The sequence below is a fragment of the Drosophila sechellia genome, chromosome 2R (genome assembly GCF_004382195.2).
Source record: "Drosophila sechellia strain sech25 chromosome 2R, ASM438219v1, whole genome shotgun sequence".
NCBI lineage: Eukaryota > Metazoa > Arthropoda > Insecta > Diptera > Drosophilidae > Drosophila > Drosophila sechellia.
The window spans coordinates 17,596,166-17,614,330 of record NC_045950.1 but is presented as its reverse complement, the minus strand read 5'-3'; the positions used below and the strand labels follow the sequence as shown (position 1 = coordinate 17,614,330).

Below are 18,165 nucleotides of genomic sequence, written 5' to 3'. Positions count from 1 at the left end.
TCACAGAATCGGAGGACCCATTAGTTATTGCTGCTGCGGCTGTTGTTGTTGGCCCAACATGCCACACACGGCACACGGCGATGGCATTGCTTACAGGTGTACGGCATTCGCAGCTTGTCAGTGGCCGCGTTTAACGCTACACTTAAACAAACAGCCGCGTGCGTCCACAAACATTGCAAGCGGTTGCATCGCTTACGCACACTTGTACACTCATACACACACACGCACACGACGGGCGGCGAAAGTAAGGACAACAACAACAGCAGAAGGCCAGGATGTGGCCGCCTATTAAGTGATTTTAACACTTTGGGCATGAAAATTGCAAAAAGGCAACGGCGCGGCGTTGATAATTATCCCTTAATTGCTTAATGAGCGGCACTTGAGCAGCGCCGTCGACAGAAGCGACGTAAGTTTAATTAATGCCAATTTAATTACCACGCCACACACACGCAAGTGGACGCATTTATGGGCTACTACTTACCGTTGTGTGGCACTTAAAAGCCGCACTTGCCGCAAAGAATTCTCTCACACTATGTAAGTGAATTAAAGATTTACTTGTTGTATATCTTAATCAATCGGATAGTTTTAAAGGATGCACGTTTTTCTTAACTAATTAGTATTATTCAAGTATTTCAAGTCTTGAAAGCTAGGTATCCATGCCAATTGCTTTCTGGCTACCATTTGAAATGCAATTCCAAAAATTCAAATATCTCGTAAATCGCCATTAATAAACACTAATTGCTCCCACATATCTTGTTTATCTAAGTGAGCACTGGTTTATAGTTTCGGCCAGAGCTTCGGCCGACTTGTTTCTGGCCTCGAAGTTGGCCGAATGTCTCTATTAGCCAGGGCCATAAGTTATTTGGTTGTTTGGCTTGATTAATGTTCACCTGCCCGTGTGTTCCGAGGAAAACTTAAATCGAACGTTGGACTAGGAAGAGGGGGCTCTACTATTCGTAGCCATTCGGACCTCGCTTTGAGGATTGTCAGTGGCAGCTTAGTTTTCGCTCAACCCTTTTCCATTGCCGGCCGGCCGGGGGCAATCTCTTCTTCCAGTGATCTAATCTTGTTATTGCCCTGACCGCCGTCTCCGGTTCCAGGCAGGCATACCCATAAAGACATACACATACATACATACATACATGGACGAGAGTGATTTAGCTGATGTGCCAATTCAATTATTTCTACCTACATAGGATTTTTCCACATGGCACCGGCAAAACATATAAACACCGATAAATGCCATACATACAAGCCATGTGGCATATAAAATAGTGAATGTAATTTTATTCACATGTCTGGCCGCAGGCCAATCCGCTTTGCCCGCCGGCACCAAATTGCACAGCAACAGCAGCAACATCAGCAACCCCGGAACCACACGGCGCACCTCGGTCGGTCTTTCTTCGGTGTGTATATAAATATGTATATATATATATGCCACATTATATGCTGTGTTCAGGGGGAGGGGGGAAGGGGAGCGGTGCGGAGAGGACCAGAGAGCTGAAATCCATCATTGGCGCATGGCCCCGGGTCACATTTGGGTTGAAATATTATAATTACAAGCGAACGCCCGCGGGCAAGGCGAGGAGGAAGGTGAACCGAAGCTGGAGCTCCGGCGTCGAACATTGGCATCGCATCGCGAGCTTAGCTTGGCTGTTTAGATGGGAAATCCAAGTATTTAGCTGAGAGCAAATACGAAAGAGTTAACTGCTTTGGCAGCACATGTCCAAGATGGACTGCCAGTTATAAACAGACGCACTTGAATACCAGTTAGTTTTTTTCTCAGTGCATGGAAGGGGGGTGAAGGGTACGCGCCAGTTGGACGGGCGATCTAAGTCGCCTGCTGCGGATATGGATACTTAGTTGTGGTGGTTGTGTTTACGTTGCGGCTGATAACATCCCGTTTTGCTGCTGCCGCTGCTGCTGCTGCGCCAGATGTTGCTGCTGCTGCTGCGGCTGGCGTCGTGCCCCATGTTGCATGCAACACGCTCGACGGCACTCGGCACTTAGACACCAACGAGCCCCCCCAAAACAGTCTTTTCTCAACGGTGGTTCAGTGTGTTTGTGCCGATGGTGTTTGCTTTTGCCTTCGACAACGGCAGCAGGTGAATAACAGTGGCTCTGGCTATTGCCACATGCTTTTTTGCGTTTGTTTTCGCCCAGCCTGGTAACTTGTTGCACGGCACGTGTTTGGACAACTGGCCGGGTGTCCACATTAGTGGGCGGGGCAGCTGCAGCTGCAGCGCAGGATAACAGAAAACAGAGATGAGTGGCATATAATTTAAGAACAACATCGAGTGCCGGTGCCGTTTGCCTATAATTACCCACAACCAGCTACCAACTAACTGGCCAAAGAATCACAGTTTTTTTTTTTTCGTACCCCAAATTCATACATACCAATACAATACACATACATATGTAAGTCCGGCAGCAGGTGACAAGCAGTGTGAAAAAGCTGGGCGCTGGTACCCTCATTATATGCAAAACGCTGCGTCAGGGCCGCCAGCCACTCAAACTTAACTTATTTTTAACTTGCATATTTTTGCCCATTCTCTGGCATTGCCTCAGCCAGAGCCTCTGACTCTGGATGTCCTTAGGCCATCTTAGTTGCATGTTCGAGCAATCCTTTCCGTTCCGTTCGCTCGTTCCACCCCAAAAGCTGGAAATAAAGAACTGGTCCTCTCCCATTCATAACTCGCGGCTATATCTTCTTTTGCGTTATATTTCCCTCATTCTGCTTGTCTCTGGGTATCAACTGTCAGTTTTCGAGCTAAAAACGCCGCCGGCTTAGTTTGTAAATCATTAAAATTATGCACACACACACACACACATGCCTCACATCCGCACACACTTATTATGTACAATATGCTAGACTGTGTGTGTGTGTTGTTGGGTTGGGTTGGAGAAGTTGGCCAAACTGCATAGGAATCATTATGCAGTTAATGACAAATGTCACGCATTGCTAATGACAAAAGGATGTCGGCAATCGACTGCAGAAGAGCCCCCTCCCCCCGTCCCACTTTTCCCCCCTCTCATTTGCGAGAGTCCAGCTTTCACCGACCTCAAGAAGTTGGTAAACAAACTAATAAACATAAAGCAACATATACAATTCAGCACAATTTACCAAATACGTTGCATGTATAAATATTAATTCTGTGTTAAACAACCATATTTTATTTGGTCACTCCATCATATATATTTATTTTTCCTCTTGGGCAGATTATAGTTTATTTAATGCATTTTATACCCCCACCTATTTGTACGGTTTTTAAGGCACTTAAATATTGCATTAGAATTAAATGGTGCATTAAATGTATTTCGAAACAATTGATAAAATGTCAACTGTATTATGGCATTTCGATTGGAACATATTTTTAAATCAAAGCCAAATCCTTTAGAATATTACAAATTCCCAAAACGTAAGCTTAGCATAAATGGCATAATATGAAGGACCAAAAGGATATTCAGCAGTTATTTTATATCGATAATTTGAACAATTTAAAGGACAGCAAGCGATATGTGTCCTTTAAAAGCTATACAAACACCTCATTTTGGCACGCATTGCCTGTAAAATGATTACCATTCAAATGTTAATGTAAATGTTGTGCCACATATGGATAAATTGATGGGTCGATAGGTTGATAGGTGGATAGGTGGATGGGTGGACGGATGGGTGCCCGAATTGATGTGATGGTTGATATGTGGTCGCGCTTGCTGCCACTGCCGCTGCAGTTCGGTCGTGCGTTAAAAATTTAACGCGAATTTCAGGCTGCGGCGGCAAAAATGGCATCATTAAGTAAAAGCCCCGCGGCCAGACATTGTGAATTTTATGAGCCTTTTCATATATATGCTTGTGTATATATGGGTATGCTATATATGTTTTTGTTGCTTCCTCGCTGGGTATCGTTAATAATAAAAAATATATGTGCGCTTGTATGTGTGCACCCATCCATCGTATATTTTAAAGCCCATACACAGTTTGCCATTTGCCCAGCCTTGTGATGATGAGCCGAGCACACATAAATAATAGTAATAATAAAAAATCACAATAATCATGATGCTGATGCTGATGGTGTTGGCGGTCGCGGGTGGCGCGAAAAATCTGCGGAAATTCTCAGCATATGCGATGGCATTTAAATGTTTGTGTTTTCCCATTCAACATTCAGCATGATATTGATTGACAAGCAAATGCACAAGCCTTGAATAAATATGCAGGCGAGTGGGCGGCGGTGGGCGGTGTGCCCGCTGGAGGGCGTGGCGAGCGGTCTACTTTAAAAAGCATCAACAAATAATTACAAACGTGCGCAGAGGAAGTGTATAAATGTCGACGCTGATTTCTGAGCTGATCCGCGGATTCTCTTTTACTATATATCTTTCTATATATATCTACATATATATATATATATATATATATGTGTATACATATGTACATGATGTATGTGACTCCTTGCACCCATATACACCGCCCCCCGCCCACTGCACTGCCCCCAAGCGATCCAAACAATAAAGCATAAAGCGCGCCGCACACATTTTGTCGAATTATTTTGTTGGCAGTCCGCTGGCGGCTAGCTGCAGCAAATTGGCTTGAAATATTGGTATTGCCATATGTATGAGCTTGTGTATGAGTGACTGAATACGTACGACTCTGCCTCTCTCTGTGTACGTGTGTGTGTGTGTGCGTGAGCTTGTGATTAAAAAAATATTTAAAATGGCAAAAACGCAAAGCGACGTCAAAATAAAGGAGCCCGCTACCCCATTTTCCCGCTTGAAACAATAAGAGCCCCCCAACAACCCCCCACAGCGTTTCCCATTCCATTTGAGTGAGTGAAATGAGCGATAAAATTGCAACAGTTTCCACTCGTCGTACGCATTTGCTGCGATAAAGGATGAAAAATTGAAATGCCACTGCTCACACGAAACAATTAAAATTTGACATGTTTTATTGAACACTTTAATGTCGGTATTATTTGCAGTTGGCTCCACGCAATTTACGTGTGTGTGCCCCTAATTGCGAGAAATGTAAATATGTTTTATAAAAAAGTAGTAAGCTAAAACTTTTAAAAGCTATCATCGTATAAAAAGATATAAAGTAAATCCCTTACTGCTATTTTTTTGATTACCTGCACAGATCAGATACACGGTGCACCATCTCCATGGCAGATCGCCGATTCTGGAAATATAGCGAAATATTATTGTGGCGCATGTACTTCAAAATGAATATGGCCGCGGGACAAATAAGCGAGCATTCCGAAACAATTGCCAATGAAAAATGATGCGACAGAACTCTCGGCTGGGGCGGGATTTTGGCCACCACCCCCGCGGGCGTTGCGTTCTGCAGCGGGCGGGGGTGGAAAGTTCGCACTCATTTTAATTACAGCTGCCTAACTGTAGGCCTCACTGTACTCGCTCAGCTCCGTCGTCTCCGCACTCATTCCAGCTTGTGTTTTGAAACACGGCCTGGGGCGTATTTATCACAAGTTTTTCTTTGCATTGCCGCCGGGCAGCAAAATATTTCAGCTGCCTCCGTCGCAGTCGCTCGTCGAACACCCCCGGGGCATTCCAGGCGGGCTCAGCTCAGCGCCCCAGTGCCCCGTTCTTCGTGCTTCGTACCGCCGTTGCCGTTGCCGTTGCCGATGACGATGCCGGCGGTTCTGGTTCTGCTTCTGCTTCTTCAAAGTCTCTGGAGCTGATGCCGCACAAAGTTTCATTTCGTTTGGCCGCGGGGCGCAGCGTTCTATGCTTTGTCATTAACACAAACACGCACACTCGCACACCCGCTCACGCACACACAGGCAGTCGCACCAACACACTGGTGTCAGCTGTACATGCACCCACACACACTACGCATACACATGGCCAAGGGCAACAAAAACAAACAGGCTTTGATATTTACAATTATAGAAAATCGACCATATAGAGATCGACCCCCATGATGAATGCAACTTTTGTGTTAAATAAGTGTGTGCACTTGCCAAAAAATATTTTAAAATTTTTATCTATTTCAGAACGCACGATTCAATCTTTTATTAGAAACTACAAACTACATTTATGAAATATTTCAAAATTCGATATTTTTAATTTCTAAAATATAAATGTAGCGTAAGAAAATCTTTGAAGAAAATAGTTGTTCTAGAATGCTGAGTACTAGAATTCCTTCGAGTTAAAAACAATGTTTTTCGAATGCTGTATCTCTAATTAAATGCTTCGACCAGTCGAATTCTTCTATTTGCAGTTACAATGTTAATTGCGGCAGATTAGTTGCAGGCCACAAGGAAACAAGAACAACAAGCCAGATCGGACCACTTAAACCGGAAATAGACCATTAAACGCTCTCACACACACACTCACGCACGCACGAACAAAGGCATCATATGGTGGAAAAGCCAAGCCGCTAAACAACAAACGGCGCTCTCTATCTCTTTGCCGCTGCTTCTGCTGCTGCTGCTGCTCTCTCAAGGTCGTCGGCTCAGACGCCAGCGCCGACGAACTTCACTCCACCCCCACTCGCAACAAGACGCAACTCGAGCCGCAACACGCAACATTGGGGAGCCGAGCCATTGGCCATTCGCCATCCATCAGCCAGCGAGCTAAATCAGTATTCGAGCAACTCTCGACGCGAATGCAAGTGAGGTAAATTGCCAGCGCTCAAAAGCAGGCAACACTTAGCTCTAACGGTGAACGGCGAACGCTTAACGGTTAACGGTGTGCGTTGTGTACGGCAAGCGGAAACGGAAGTAAACACTCGTTGGCGCGCGCTCGCTTGATTGAATTTGAAAGGGTTCAACCGAAAGCAACTAGCGATCAGCAGATCGAAGCAAACTGAGGATATCGAAGCGCAGTGAAGATCCGACAAGACGAATATCGTTTATCTACGCGCGCGTTGTATTAAAAAAGAGTTAAAGTGCATTTCCTAAATATACCAACCTTTTTGTGAGTTTCTTGAGCGGTGAAGAGACATTAAAGTTGCAAATATAATTTGTTTTCCTTTTATAATTATACAATGATTATGATTATTTGCATAAATTTGATTGAAATCCAATTTACCACATTACACCAGCCTTCATTGTTAGTTTGTTATCATATGCATAGTTAAAAAAAACTTGAGTTTTATTCATAATTAAGATGAAGATCCAATTCAAAACCCAATCAAAATATATTTTTCTAACTAAAATTTTCTTTGCTTTCCTCCCAAAAAACAGAACTCCGTTTGTTGCATTGGATCAACGATCACCGTTGACGGTGGATTCCTCCTGCCCCAAACGGTAAGCGTAAACTGAAAACTTTTCATTTGCAAAATGCCCCGAAAATCTCAACCAGCCTTCGAGCTGGCCAATAAATTAGTTTAAAAAAAGATTCTGTAATAAACGAATTTTTGACACACAACAGCATCGACAGTCCAAGTTGCAGGCCACCCGATCTCTCTCCCTTTGGTTTTGGCCAAAAGCGCCGCTGGCCACTGATTTTCGTCTCTCCCACATGCCAAGTCAGAAATTGTGCGCCATAAACGAAGACTGTTTAAAAAAAAAAAATTATACGCCTCAAGTGCTCTGTACCCGCACCAAAGGAGAAATAAACAAAAGTAAGAAGAGTAACCCAGGGAAAGGGAGCGGTAAAGGAAGCGGGCTACGGCGACGGGGAGAAAAAATCATACAAAATACGCCATGGGCATTTTTGGGCAACCTTAGCCCCCGGCTGAGTTATGTGTGCAGACGAGAACGAGTCGCATTATTTTTTCTACCTTAAAGGCTATAAAATACGATGGTGCTGGGGCGGGGGTCGAAGCGAAGCGAAGCAAAGGAGGGGGCATGACCGGTTGTATTGTGGCTGGTCGAAAACTAAGCGGCCAAAAGATGACCCCCGGGCCAAATACATACAGCACACTCGTACAACAAATTTTTGTTTAGCCAGCGAATCGACGTTCCGTCCATCTGTCCATCTGTCCGTTTGTCCGTTTGTCCGCCAGTTTGTCCGTTGAGTTGGAGCCAAGTCATGAGGCAAAGTTCAAAGCAAGAACTGCAGTGTGCGCGGAATTGCATTCAAATAGAGAGATAGCACTCTAAGAAAATGATTAATAGTTGTTAAATAGGGTACAACTTTAAATTGAACAGTATATGGTACATATATTCAAGGAGCACTTTAACAATAATATCTTTTTCTTTTATTCAATCTTTTATTTCTAATTACGTTGTTCCCATGACTATATCATTTTGTCCAGTGTAATGGGAGGAGCGAGGCGTTGACGACCTTCGCCTGTTGCCCTCTTATTCCACACAGCCCTCTCTTTCACATGGAAGCAACTGGTTTTGGTGTTATCTCTTGCTGTTTATGCTGTTTTTTGTGTGTTTTTTCTTTGTTTTCGCATGCCAGACACAAGAATTTCCCTATAGAAGGTGGAGTCGAAGTCAAAGTCTTGTTTGTTTGCCTGTTTGTTTGGCTGGAGCCGCAGTTCGCGATTCTTTGCTCGCATTGTCAGGATCTGGCAGTCGCCATATTCCCAGCTAATTTGTTTTCATTCAGCGGATTCAGGCTCCAGCTACTTGCATTCACATTTGCATTAACGGCCTATACCTGCTGCTGTTTGGAAACGGAAACCGACGGCAAAGTGATTTCCATTACGTGCCAATAGTCAAAGCCCTTACTTGCTCCTGCTGCATTTGAATGGCTGAGGCAGTGGCTCTTAACGCGCTGTATGTTAATTAAGCTGCAATTCGGCATCATTACCAGCATCAACATTGCGCTGCCAATTTGCCACCAACGGAGTGGCTGTGCCAATGCAACTGCAATGGGTACGACTTCTGGTTATCGCGTGTATTTGAAGTTTAAGATTTTTTAAGCATGTTGTTAAATATACAGCATTTTATAAAAATACTTTTTATGCTTTAGATAATATAGCATCTGTCAGTTTAATATGATGCATTATATCCTTCTTGATCTAAGAATCCTTTTTGAGCTAAGAACAATCTTAATCGGATGCCTAATACTCCTGGCTTACACTCTGTTGATACCCAGGACTTCCCGTTCCGAAATCCGATTCTTTGGCCGACTGCACCTGCCGCTGTTGTTGTTGCAACGGGGAGTGCATTTTACTTCAGTTGCCTTTGTGTTGCATCTGTTGTTGATGCTGTTTTTGGCTGCGATATGCACACGCAAATTGCACCAATTAGGCAGGCCGTATTGTCTGCCGCTGCCAGTTGCACTTGCGAATCCAGTTGCACTGGCAGAAGTGCATCTGAATGGGTTTTGGCTTTGCGGTGGACCAGCTTGCTCTCTGCCTAGTGTTTTCCGGCCGGATTCCGAATCGTGTTCCATTGTTTGAGCGCTGTTCGAGTGGAAACATGGCTGTTAATTATTATGTACACTTGATTAAGTAGCGCCGGCAATCATACAATGCCCGGTTTCAGCTGCAGTGGAGCTATCAGTTTGCTCGCACCCAGCAAACAACGCTGCGTATGCGCAATGTTTTCCTTTACGGCAATATTCCGACGCTTTGGCTGCTTATCCTTTGCGCTTTTGACTTTCAATTCAATTTTCGAATTTAGCTGAATAAAAACATCTCATCTTTAGGTAGACACACTCTCACATGTGGATTTATCCGGAATATATTTATATTTTGCTAGTCGTCGTCGTCGTCGTCATCATCGTGGATGCTGTTGTTTCACTTTTTTCCTACATGGAGGTCGTATGTCGGCGAGTTGTGAGTTGACTGCGTAATGTTTGCTCTGCATACGTAGCTCCAAGCCCCCTCGAAGCCCCCCACCTCCCGCTGCCACAACCCTTGGCCTGCCTTTTGCTGAGTGAGCCATATGCAGCGCAATCGTCGTTTTTATTTAATATTTTCTAATAAATTTTTCAAAGTTTATTTTTGAAAGCCTTGCAGCGTTTTAATATCTGCTGCTTCAGTATATGCCGGGACTCCAGTTACTCGCTCACTCACTCAACTTCTGCCAGACTTCCCTGCCCATACCCACACACTCACACTCACTCTCACACTCAGACTAACACCCAAACTCACGGCCATGCTCTATATATATTCACATATATATCGCATATATTTGTACAATTTGCCATGGCGCACACATTCTGCAACTTTGGCCAACAATTTTCGTAGCATCGCAGTGGGAAAAGGATGACGAGGGGCAGAGTGGTCTGATTTCCCATATGCCGCAGCTCCAGCTCCGCCGTTTGGATTTGGACCCTTTGGCTAAAGACGACGTCGACGCAGAAGTTGAGTTCGGGCACTGCAGCCCGAGATCCTAGATCTGGTGGGGAATGGGAGCCATGTATGGGGGGTCTCCTCCTGGCTTTGGCTTTTTGTGTTTTACTTAGGACCTCCGACTGCCCGGCAAAAGTTTTTCATTTGCCTGCTCATCAGCGTTTTGATTTTGGTTTTGGCCAACTGCGAAACGAAAACAAGACAACCCATAGAGAAGGCAGTTGCTCCACATGCCACTCCTCGCCATTGCCTCTCGACCTTCTCGAGATTCGCCCGGGGCTTTTGGATTCTTCTCAACTTGTCCCCGGGACATTTTGCAGATTTTTCCTCTGCTGCTCCGTGTGTGTGTGTGCGTTTGTGTGTTTACTTTATGTTTGTCTTGGCTAGATACACAAGCGTTTCGTGCTGTTCCGCATTCCCTTATCTGCAGCTCCCGGGAGCCGTAAGTTTGCTTTCTTTTTCCAACCCCGAATATACATAGGTCCTGCCTAATTGGAATCCACCGCCCTCGTCGCCCGTCAAACATAATCTGCTGCTGCTGCGGCTGTTGCTGCTGCTGCAGCAGTGTTGCAATTTGATAAATCTTCGGGTTCCCAATGTTTTCGTATTAACTTTCGAGGTGGATTCAGTGCAGCCGACGTCGCTTTCGCCGCGGGCGTTTTAAAATTGAGATAAGATTTTGCCTCGAAAACTTTCGTTTTGCTTTTTATTTTCCCCATTTTTATGCTGCTGTTTTTATTCTGCTTTTATACTCTCCACTCCTGTTGTTGTGCGAGCTGCCTGGGGAGCATTGAGGCCATGAGACGCAGACCAACTTAGGTATGATATCTTTAAATGCAGGCAACACACATGGGTATAAGCCAAAGCCAGAACGGACACGACTAGACTTACCTACCAATCGCAAAAGTTTCCGCCTGCAGCATCCATCCAGCCAGCCAGCCATCTAGCCATCCAGCCCCAACCCCTAGCCTTATCGGAATCGTTGTAGGAGTCGGAGAAGGGTTCGGTTCGGTTTGGGCCCGGAACGGAATGGAACGGATTGGGAGGTGTATCCTTGCCGTTGTGGTTACTGGCTATGTTCCTGCTCCTTTGTTGTTGTTGTTGCTGCTGCTGCTGCTGCTCTTGTTGCCGCTAGCGCTGCAAGGATAAATGAATGAGGAGGCACCCGGCATCCACACACGGCCACCCACACACTCAAGCGGAGTCACATGTATGAGCCGGAGAAGCCCTGAAGGAACCACCCCAGAACCAACGGGCGGGGAAGAGGCGGAGTGCGGGCAGGATAACCCCAAGTTTCAATCCCAAACACCGGGCACGGGCACCTTGCCCGACTACAGTGGGCACTCGCTCGTGCAGAGCCCCAGTGGATTACATTCGGGGGCCGCATGGCCACACCCCTGCTCCGGCTCCTCCTGAGCTTTCCATAGCGCTGTGTGTTGATGAATAAGCTCTCCACCTTCCGAGGGTCCTTTGGGCCCCAGTTCCGCCCGTGTTCCGTACTCCTTGGCTCGGCTTGGTTTGGCTTGGCTCGCTTTCCTTGCTTGGTTTCGTTTCGTATCCATCCATGATTTCCGCACTAATTCCAAACGATCGCCGCGGGCCTAGTCAGCTTTTGCCCTTTTTCGCTAGCTCTCTCGCTCTCGCACAGCTAGCCTTCTCCTTTGACACTGGAAAAAACGTATTTCTTGAAAGTACAAAAAATATGAAACATGCACTTAGATCACTTTCCGACAAATGTACTGTGAACACTTTGCGTTAGTTTTAAATTATATAAATTAGTTTTATTGTTTGTAATTTTACGATGGAATAAGATCTCCTTACCATTTTTGTAAGTGCGGCTACCAACCAGGACACTCGGGCTGTCTGGCCTTTGTGTGCGGAAGGTTGGCTGGCCGCAGGACATTTTCTAGGGTTACATAGTCAGCGTCGCAGTCGTCAACGTCTGATGCTCTGCCTAGGTGTGTGTCGCTATCTCCGTGTGGACGAGGATGAGGACGACGACGAGAATGAGGATGAGGGTGTGTGTGATGTGATGTGGTGTGCACTTTAGCTCATTTCTTGGCTTTTGTTTTCGCTTTTGTCCTGTTTTGGGAGGACGAATGCCAGCAGTGCCACCCGATCCGAAAACCGAGCAGCCCAAGTCGTGGCGAATTGGCTGGGTGGGACTGAAATGGGCGGGTTCCCACACCGGTTATCCTCCCAGGATTCGAGCATTGAGCATGTGCCAACGGCCAGTTTTGTCCATAATTCCATCTTGGAAAATGGTTTCGCCCCGGGGCTAGTTCATCCCGGACTAGTCAGCAACCTGATATCCAGCTCCGCACTCACAATCTGAACAATGGAAAACTAATAAGCTCACAGCAGTCATCTCTTTCTCCCGGAGCCGAATGAAACACCTCCTCCAAACCTCCGTCAGAAGTATAAGAGGAAGTCTCCGTCCCAGCAAATGTGCAATGCCAAGAGTTAAGAGTTAATGGCATTGCCATTAAAACCAGACCTGCGCCAGGCAAAGATGTCAAATAATGACCACAGAAAGGACGAGAGCATGCAGAGCAGCAGGCCGGATTGCCAGGATGCTAAAATGATGCGGGGAAGGAAGCCGGTTGACAAATATGACTACGGCAAAGGCAACTCTTCAATATTCATATTGGTCAGAGGTGCGCAGCATGCGGAAGTTCACAGAGAAATCCTGGGATCAGCTGATCCTTTTAGGATCCTTCGTTGCATATGAATCATAAAATTTATATTCCATGTTTTATCATTACATGTAAAGGGAATTTTTATTAACAAAATATTAGTCAAGTTAGGTTTGATCAGTTTGTAGATCTTGAAGGATCTGAGGAATTTTTTACCTTTTTGGAAGTTATATACATATTTGGAAAATTCGACATATTTCCATATGTCACGTGCTCAGTTCTGGGTCTCATCTCAAGTGTAACCAAAGGCGCTGCGAACAACTCCAGCAACTCGGCTCCCCCAGCCGGCAGCCTTGCCCCTCAGCCCCTTGCCACATTACCCCCCCGCGCCCACTGCTCGGCTCATCCTGCTACTAGACGGCATAGAAAAGATACCGCTTGCGGCGGTAATGGACTAGAATAGGATGCAAACTGCAGTGCTTGTCTTATATACAATACCGTTAGCTCTGGGTGTCCACACCCACACACACACATGTGTGTCCCAAACTCGGTGTGTGTGTGTGGAGCTTGTTGTTGTTGTTGCACCTACTCAAGTGGGCCGCAAAGCAATTGAAATTGAATTGTTTGTGTGGCAAGCCAGAGCTCAGGCATTGCATATTTTGTGGCTGCAACTGCAGCAGTTGGCCCTAGGAGGAATGTGGCCAGGAAGGAGTAGGAGTAGAAGAGAGAGAGAGAGGGGTATGGTGCGGTGCGGTGCGGTGGGGTAAAGGATATTGGCTAGGAAACCATTAAGCCAGATCCCATAAACGAATATCCAATGTTTGATTGAACGCATTACTCACGCTTTATAATTGGCGTAAATTAATAAAACCCAGCTGTATATGCCACCCATTTCTGGACCCCCGTCAATCGCCATTGCTGCCATGAGAATGCCTTGCAGCCATTTATTTTGTGCAACTCTCTTGGTTTCCATTGGAAACCGTAGCCCTGTTCGACGTCCGTCGCTCCTTACGTTTCTATTCGCTTTTTAGCCCTCGCACAATCGTACACTCGTAAACTTGTACATCCACTGCCTCTCCGGTTCCCATTCGCATTTGAATGTTCATGTAGTTAAAGTTAATCAAATCGTAATTACCCAGCCCGAGTCGTCGTGGCCGCAGGGCCTCAAACATTTAAAGAAAGCAAACTTGTTTAGCTAGATGGACAGCGGTGATTTGTGGCGAAGCGAAGAATAAATGCTCTTCAAGGGGCAAAGTGATCGGTAATATAAATTTCAGATACGGACATTCCATTACCAAATTGTTGAGAAAGTAATGTGAACAAATTCTCTGTCATCTGTTGTTTATTAAGTATGATAAATATATTTTACTATTATAAATAAGCTGTTATAGCTAAGCTACCCATTCAAAGGTAGTTCCATCGTAACGTACATTCATAAGTGAAGAGAACTGTGTGTAAGCCAAGTTAATGTGCATAAAGCATGTGAACATTTGTCATATGGGGCCAACTCGTTTTGAGTGGTTCGCTCGCCGGTTGATTGAGTTTTATTAATTTGCGGTCCTGGACCTGGAGGAACTGAAACTGATACTAATGATGATGCTGATGATGGTGATGATGATGAGGCTTTGGCTCTCGCTTTGCAGATTTAGATGTAGCCACGTAATTGGTGTTGACTTTGTTAAGTCGGCTCAGCGGGCGCGTTGCGCATACGCCATGTGGCACGCATCCGACTGACACGTCATAATTGGCGAGCCCACATCGCACATTGCCTAGCTTTCCACCGCGAAACAATGTGATTTTCGTGTGAAATTCGACTGGCAACCCTTCCGGCCAGTACAACCACAACGACGAGTGGCTAAAACGATGCACTCGATGGCCGTTAACATTAACTGCATCCACAGGCCGCCCAGCTTGGGCTGTTATGTGGTATAAGCCATGCGGGAATGGCGATTTGGTCTTGTCCACGACCGAAGCTGCAGAGAGCCGATCGCTTCGGGCTCGACGCCCCGTAACCGAGATGGAAACGCAGTGAAAATCCAAATATTCCCACACAATCAGCCCAAGACCGTGGCCATATGAAATATATATATATACGTACGTACGACTTGGCTCTGCCTCCCTACAAATCGCTCTGAATGCCTGTGTGTGTGTGTGCTTGTGTGTGAACTTTTATGGGCCCTGTGGAGAGCTGCAAGCCATGTTTGGCCCGTCGCGGCATTTTCGTTGTCACGTTTGCTGTCCTCCGCCGATGTGGCTGTCCGTAATCAGAGTCAAGTCAATTTCAGTTTGGCGCGGGGTTCTCATGATTAGCGTTTTCGAAGCCCCCCGACTTATATAAGCTGCTCTCATTACTTGTATATTATGTGATAATTAACCGGGATTTCATTTGCTTCTTGGTTGCAGGAAAAAATGCGATATGGACCGAGAGCGCGAAAGAGATGTCAAGGCCCTGGAGCCACGCGACTTATCCTCCACGGGCCGCATTTACGCCAGAAGCGATATTAAAATCAGGTAAGCTTGGGTTTTATGAGCAAAAATATTTGTGTAGTAAGGTATACAATTTACAATATGCTTCTAAGATGTTGAAGAATTTATTGGTTTTATAACTTCCTGGCAAAGTGCAGTGGAATGCAGAGTACTCCATTGGCTATATGACGGATGCGAGCTTCCACGCCACATTGCCATTCCCCCTTGTCGCTAACAATTTCATTGTGAATTCGTGAACGGCTTTCGCCCGCAGCTCCTCGCCAACCGTCTCGCCAACGATCTCAAACTCCTCTTCGCCCACACCGACGCCACCCGCCAGTTCCTCAGTGACGCCGCTGGGCTTGCCCGGAGCGGTGGCAGCTGCTGCCGCCGCCGTCGGAGGAGCCTCCTCGGCGGGGGCCAGTTCCTATTTGCACGGCAACCACAAGCCCATCACTGGGATTCCGTGTGTGGCCGCCGCCTCCCGCTATACGGCACCCGTTCACATCGACGTGGGCGGGACCATCTACACCAGCTCACTGGAGACGCTCACCAAGTACCCGGAGTCGAAGCTGGCCAAGCTCTTCAATGGCCAGATACCCATCGTGCTGGACTCGCTGAAGCAGCACTATTTCATCGATCGCGATGGGGGCATGTTCCGCCACATTCTGAACTTTATGAGAAACTCAAGACTTCTGATTGCCGAAGACTTTCCGGACCTGGAGCTGCTGCTGGAGGAGGCTCGCTACTACGAAGTGGAGCGTAAGTATTCATCGTTATAATCTCTCAGCTTCCATATGGTGTAAAAAGTTTACATATTTTCCGTTTAATTTATTATAAGTTATACTTCACATGATACTTTTTCTCTGTGCATCGAACCTCGTTATGGCCACCAGCGATTATAGCTAATTTGCTCTTCTCCCTGTCTCCATTCCCTCTCCACATGACCAACCGGTGTGCCCACAGCGATGATTAAGCAGCTGGAGAGCATGCGCAAGGATCGCGTTCGCAACGGCAACTATTTGGTGGCGCCACCCACTCCACCGGCTCGCCACATCAAGACGAGCCCGAGGACCAGCGCATCGCCGGAGTGCAATTACGAGGTAGTGGCGCTGCACATCTCGCCGGACCTTGGCGAACGCATAATGCTGTCGGCGGAACGGGCTCTGCTCGACGAGCTCTTCCCGGAGGCCAGCCAGGCGACACAGTCGAGTCGCAGCGGAGTGTCCTGGAACCAGGGAGACTGGGGGCAAATCATCCGCTTCCCCCTCAACGGCTACTGCAAGCTGAACTCGGTGCAGGTGCTCACCCGACTCCTCAACGCCGGCTTCACCATCGAGGCCAGCGTTGGGGGCCAGCAGTTCTCCGAGTATCTGCTGGCGCGACGCGTTCCAATGTGATAGGCTCTGGCTAGGGATTCCCCAGCTCCCCAAGAAGCTGCAGATGTAGCACTGATTCCGTCGGCTTCTGTAGCTTCTGTTTCCGGTTCCGGTTCGGATTCGGGTTTGGGTTCGGCATCGGGCTCTTTGCGACGCGGGCGTCTGATCCATGTGCGTTGCAGGCGCTGATTGATCTGGGTTAGGTGACCAAGAATCACAGGTGGAGAGAGTAGTCTATGAACAATTCCAAGTGATACAAAGTACTGAGAAGAAGGGCAAATGAAAAATGAAGTGTTACACCGAATTGTTTATATATCTAACACATTTAAACTCGATCCACCACCGTTTTGGGGACTGCGCATTGCTGGTCTGAGCAGTAAAATACATAATTTAGAAATACTTGGACACCGTTCGGTGAGGATGCAAGTTCTGAATCTGAATCCAAATGTTATTTAATGTTTATCAATTAAGTTTGCTGGCACGGACACTGAACGCAAACACGCTCGTGTGTATTATTAAGCATTTACAGAGCCAAGAGCCCAGCACTGATTTTGTTTTTAGCCTTGAGTTTAAGACGATATTGTTTTCTCTAAGTGTACCACCTAATGCTAATGACCCTAAGTTGTTTCAACGAGTTGGCCAGGGATATTAGCTGGCTTAAATTATTGTAACACACACGGAAAACTATGGTAGTATCAACTCACAGCGAAAATAGTTTTGTAGTACTTAATTGATGTAACTGAACCTTTATGAATGTAAACTATGGGATAACTTTTTCAATATATACGATCCGACGTCTAAATAGTCTACATCAATTCTAATACAATTACATGCAAATATAGATATATTCAACAAAATACAGTTTGCGACCACGCCCTCTATAGAACAACCACTCAATTGAATATTTAAATAAAGAAAAAACATACGTGTAAACTGTTGAATTTCCTCTTTGGATGCTTCATTTAAAATTTGTATTCCTGGCGGGCACCAACCGGTTATGAAGCCGGCGCAACCGGAAAAGTATGTAGATAACTTGTACTGGTAAAATGTAACTACGTAAGTAAATTTTACATGTCGAAAAGGTCTTCCTTTAATTTTCTTACACATGTACTTTACGTAGAATTCAAAATTGTTGGTTACATTTAACCTTACTAACTCGGAAACCGGTAAATAAAAAGATTTAAAGTTTTATTGAAAAATAATTTTATTTGTGTATATATACTTTTCACATACATGTAAATAGTTTATTTTAAATTAAATTAACTTATTCAGTAGGCATAACTTGGCAAATCTACACGTGTACATGTGGTACATATATTGTATATTAGAAGTATATGTTTGTGTGGATTACTTATGTATCTTTGATCAGTAACATATCGGCTAGGCATTCGCTTACACTCTAGTGTGCCAACAAGGTATTCGAAATCTTTAGGAGATTTGCATCGATCGATGCATGGCACGCTCGGGATTT

The 18,165-nt window shown here is 45.8% G+C and overlaps 1 protein-coding gene across 2 annotated transcripts; it reads left to right on the top strand.

The window, feature by feature from the left end:
* Nucleotides 1–2,051: 2,051 nt before the first annotated feature.
* Nucleotides 2,052–17,635, top strand: LOC6615397 (BTB/POZ domain-containing protein kctd15-like). 2 transcript variants are annotated; one of them, XM_032715978.1, is made up of 6 exons: nucleotides 2,052–2,105; nucleotides 6,213–6,630; nucleotides 7,200–7,262; nucleotides 15,253–15,360; nucleotides 15,590–16,077; nucleotides 16,282–17,635. In XM_032715978.1, the coding sequence occupies exons 2-6, from the start codon at nucleotides 6,620–6,622 to the stop codon at nucleotides 16,713–16,715; spliced, it is 1,104 nt and encodes a 367-aa protein (XP_032571869.1). In that variant the 5' UTR covers nucleotides 2,052–2,105; nucleotides 6,213–6,619; the 3' UTR covers nucleotides 16,716–17,635. The 2 variants fall into 2 exon arrangements, with proteins under 2 accessions (XP_032571869.1, XP_002039779.1); XM_002039743.2 differs by having other exon boundaries at nucleotides 6,213–6,930.
* The last annotated feature ends 530 nt before the right edge of the window (nucleotides 17,636–18,165 follow it).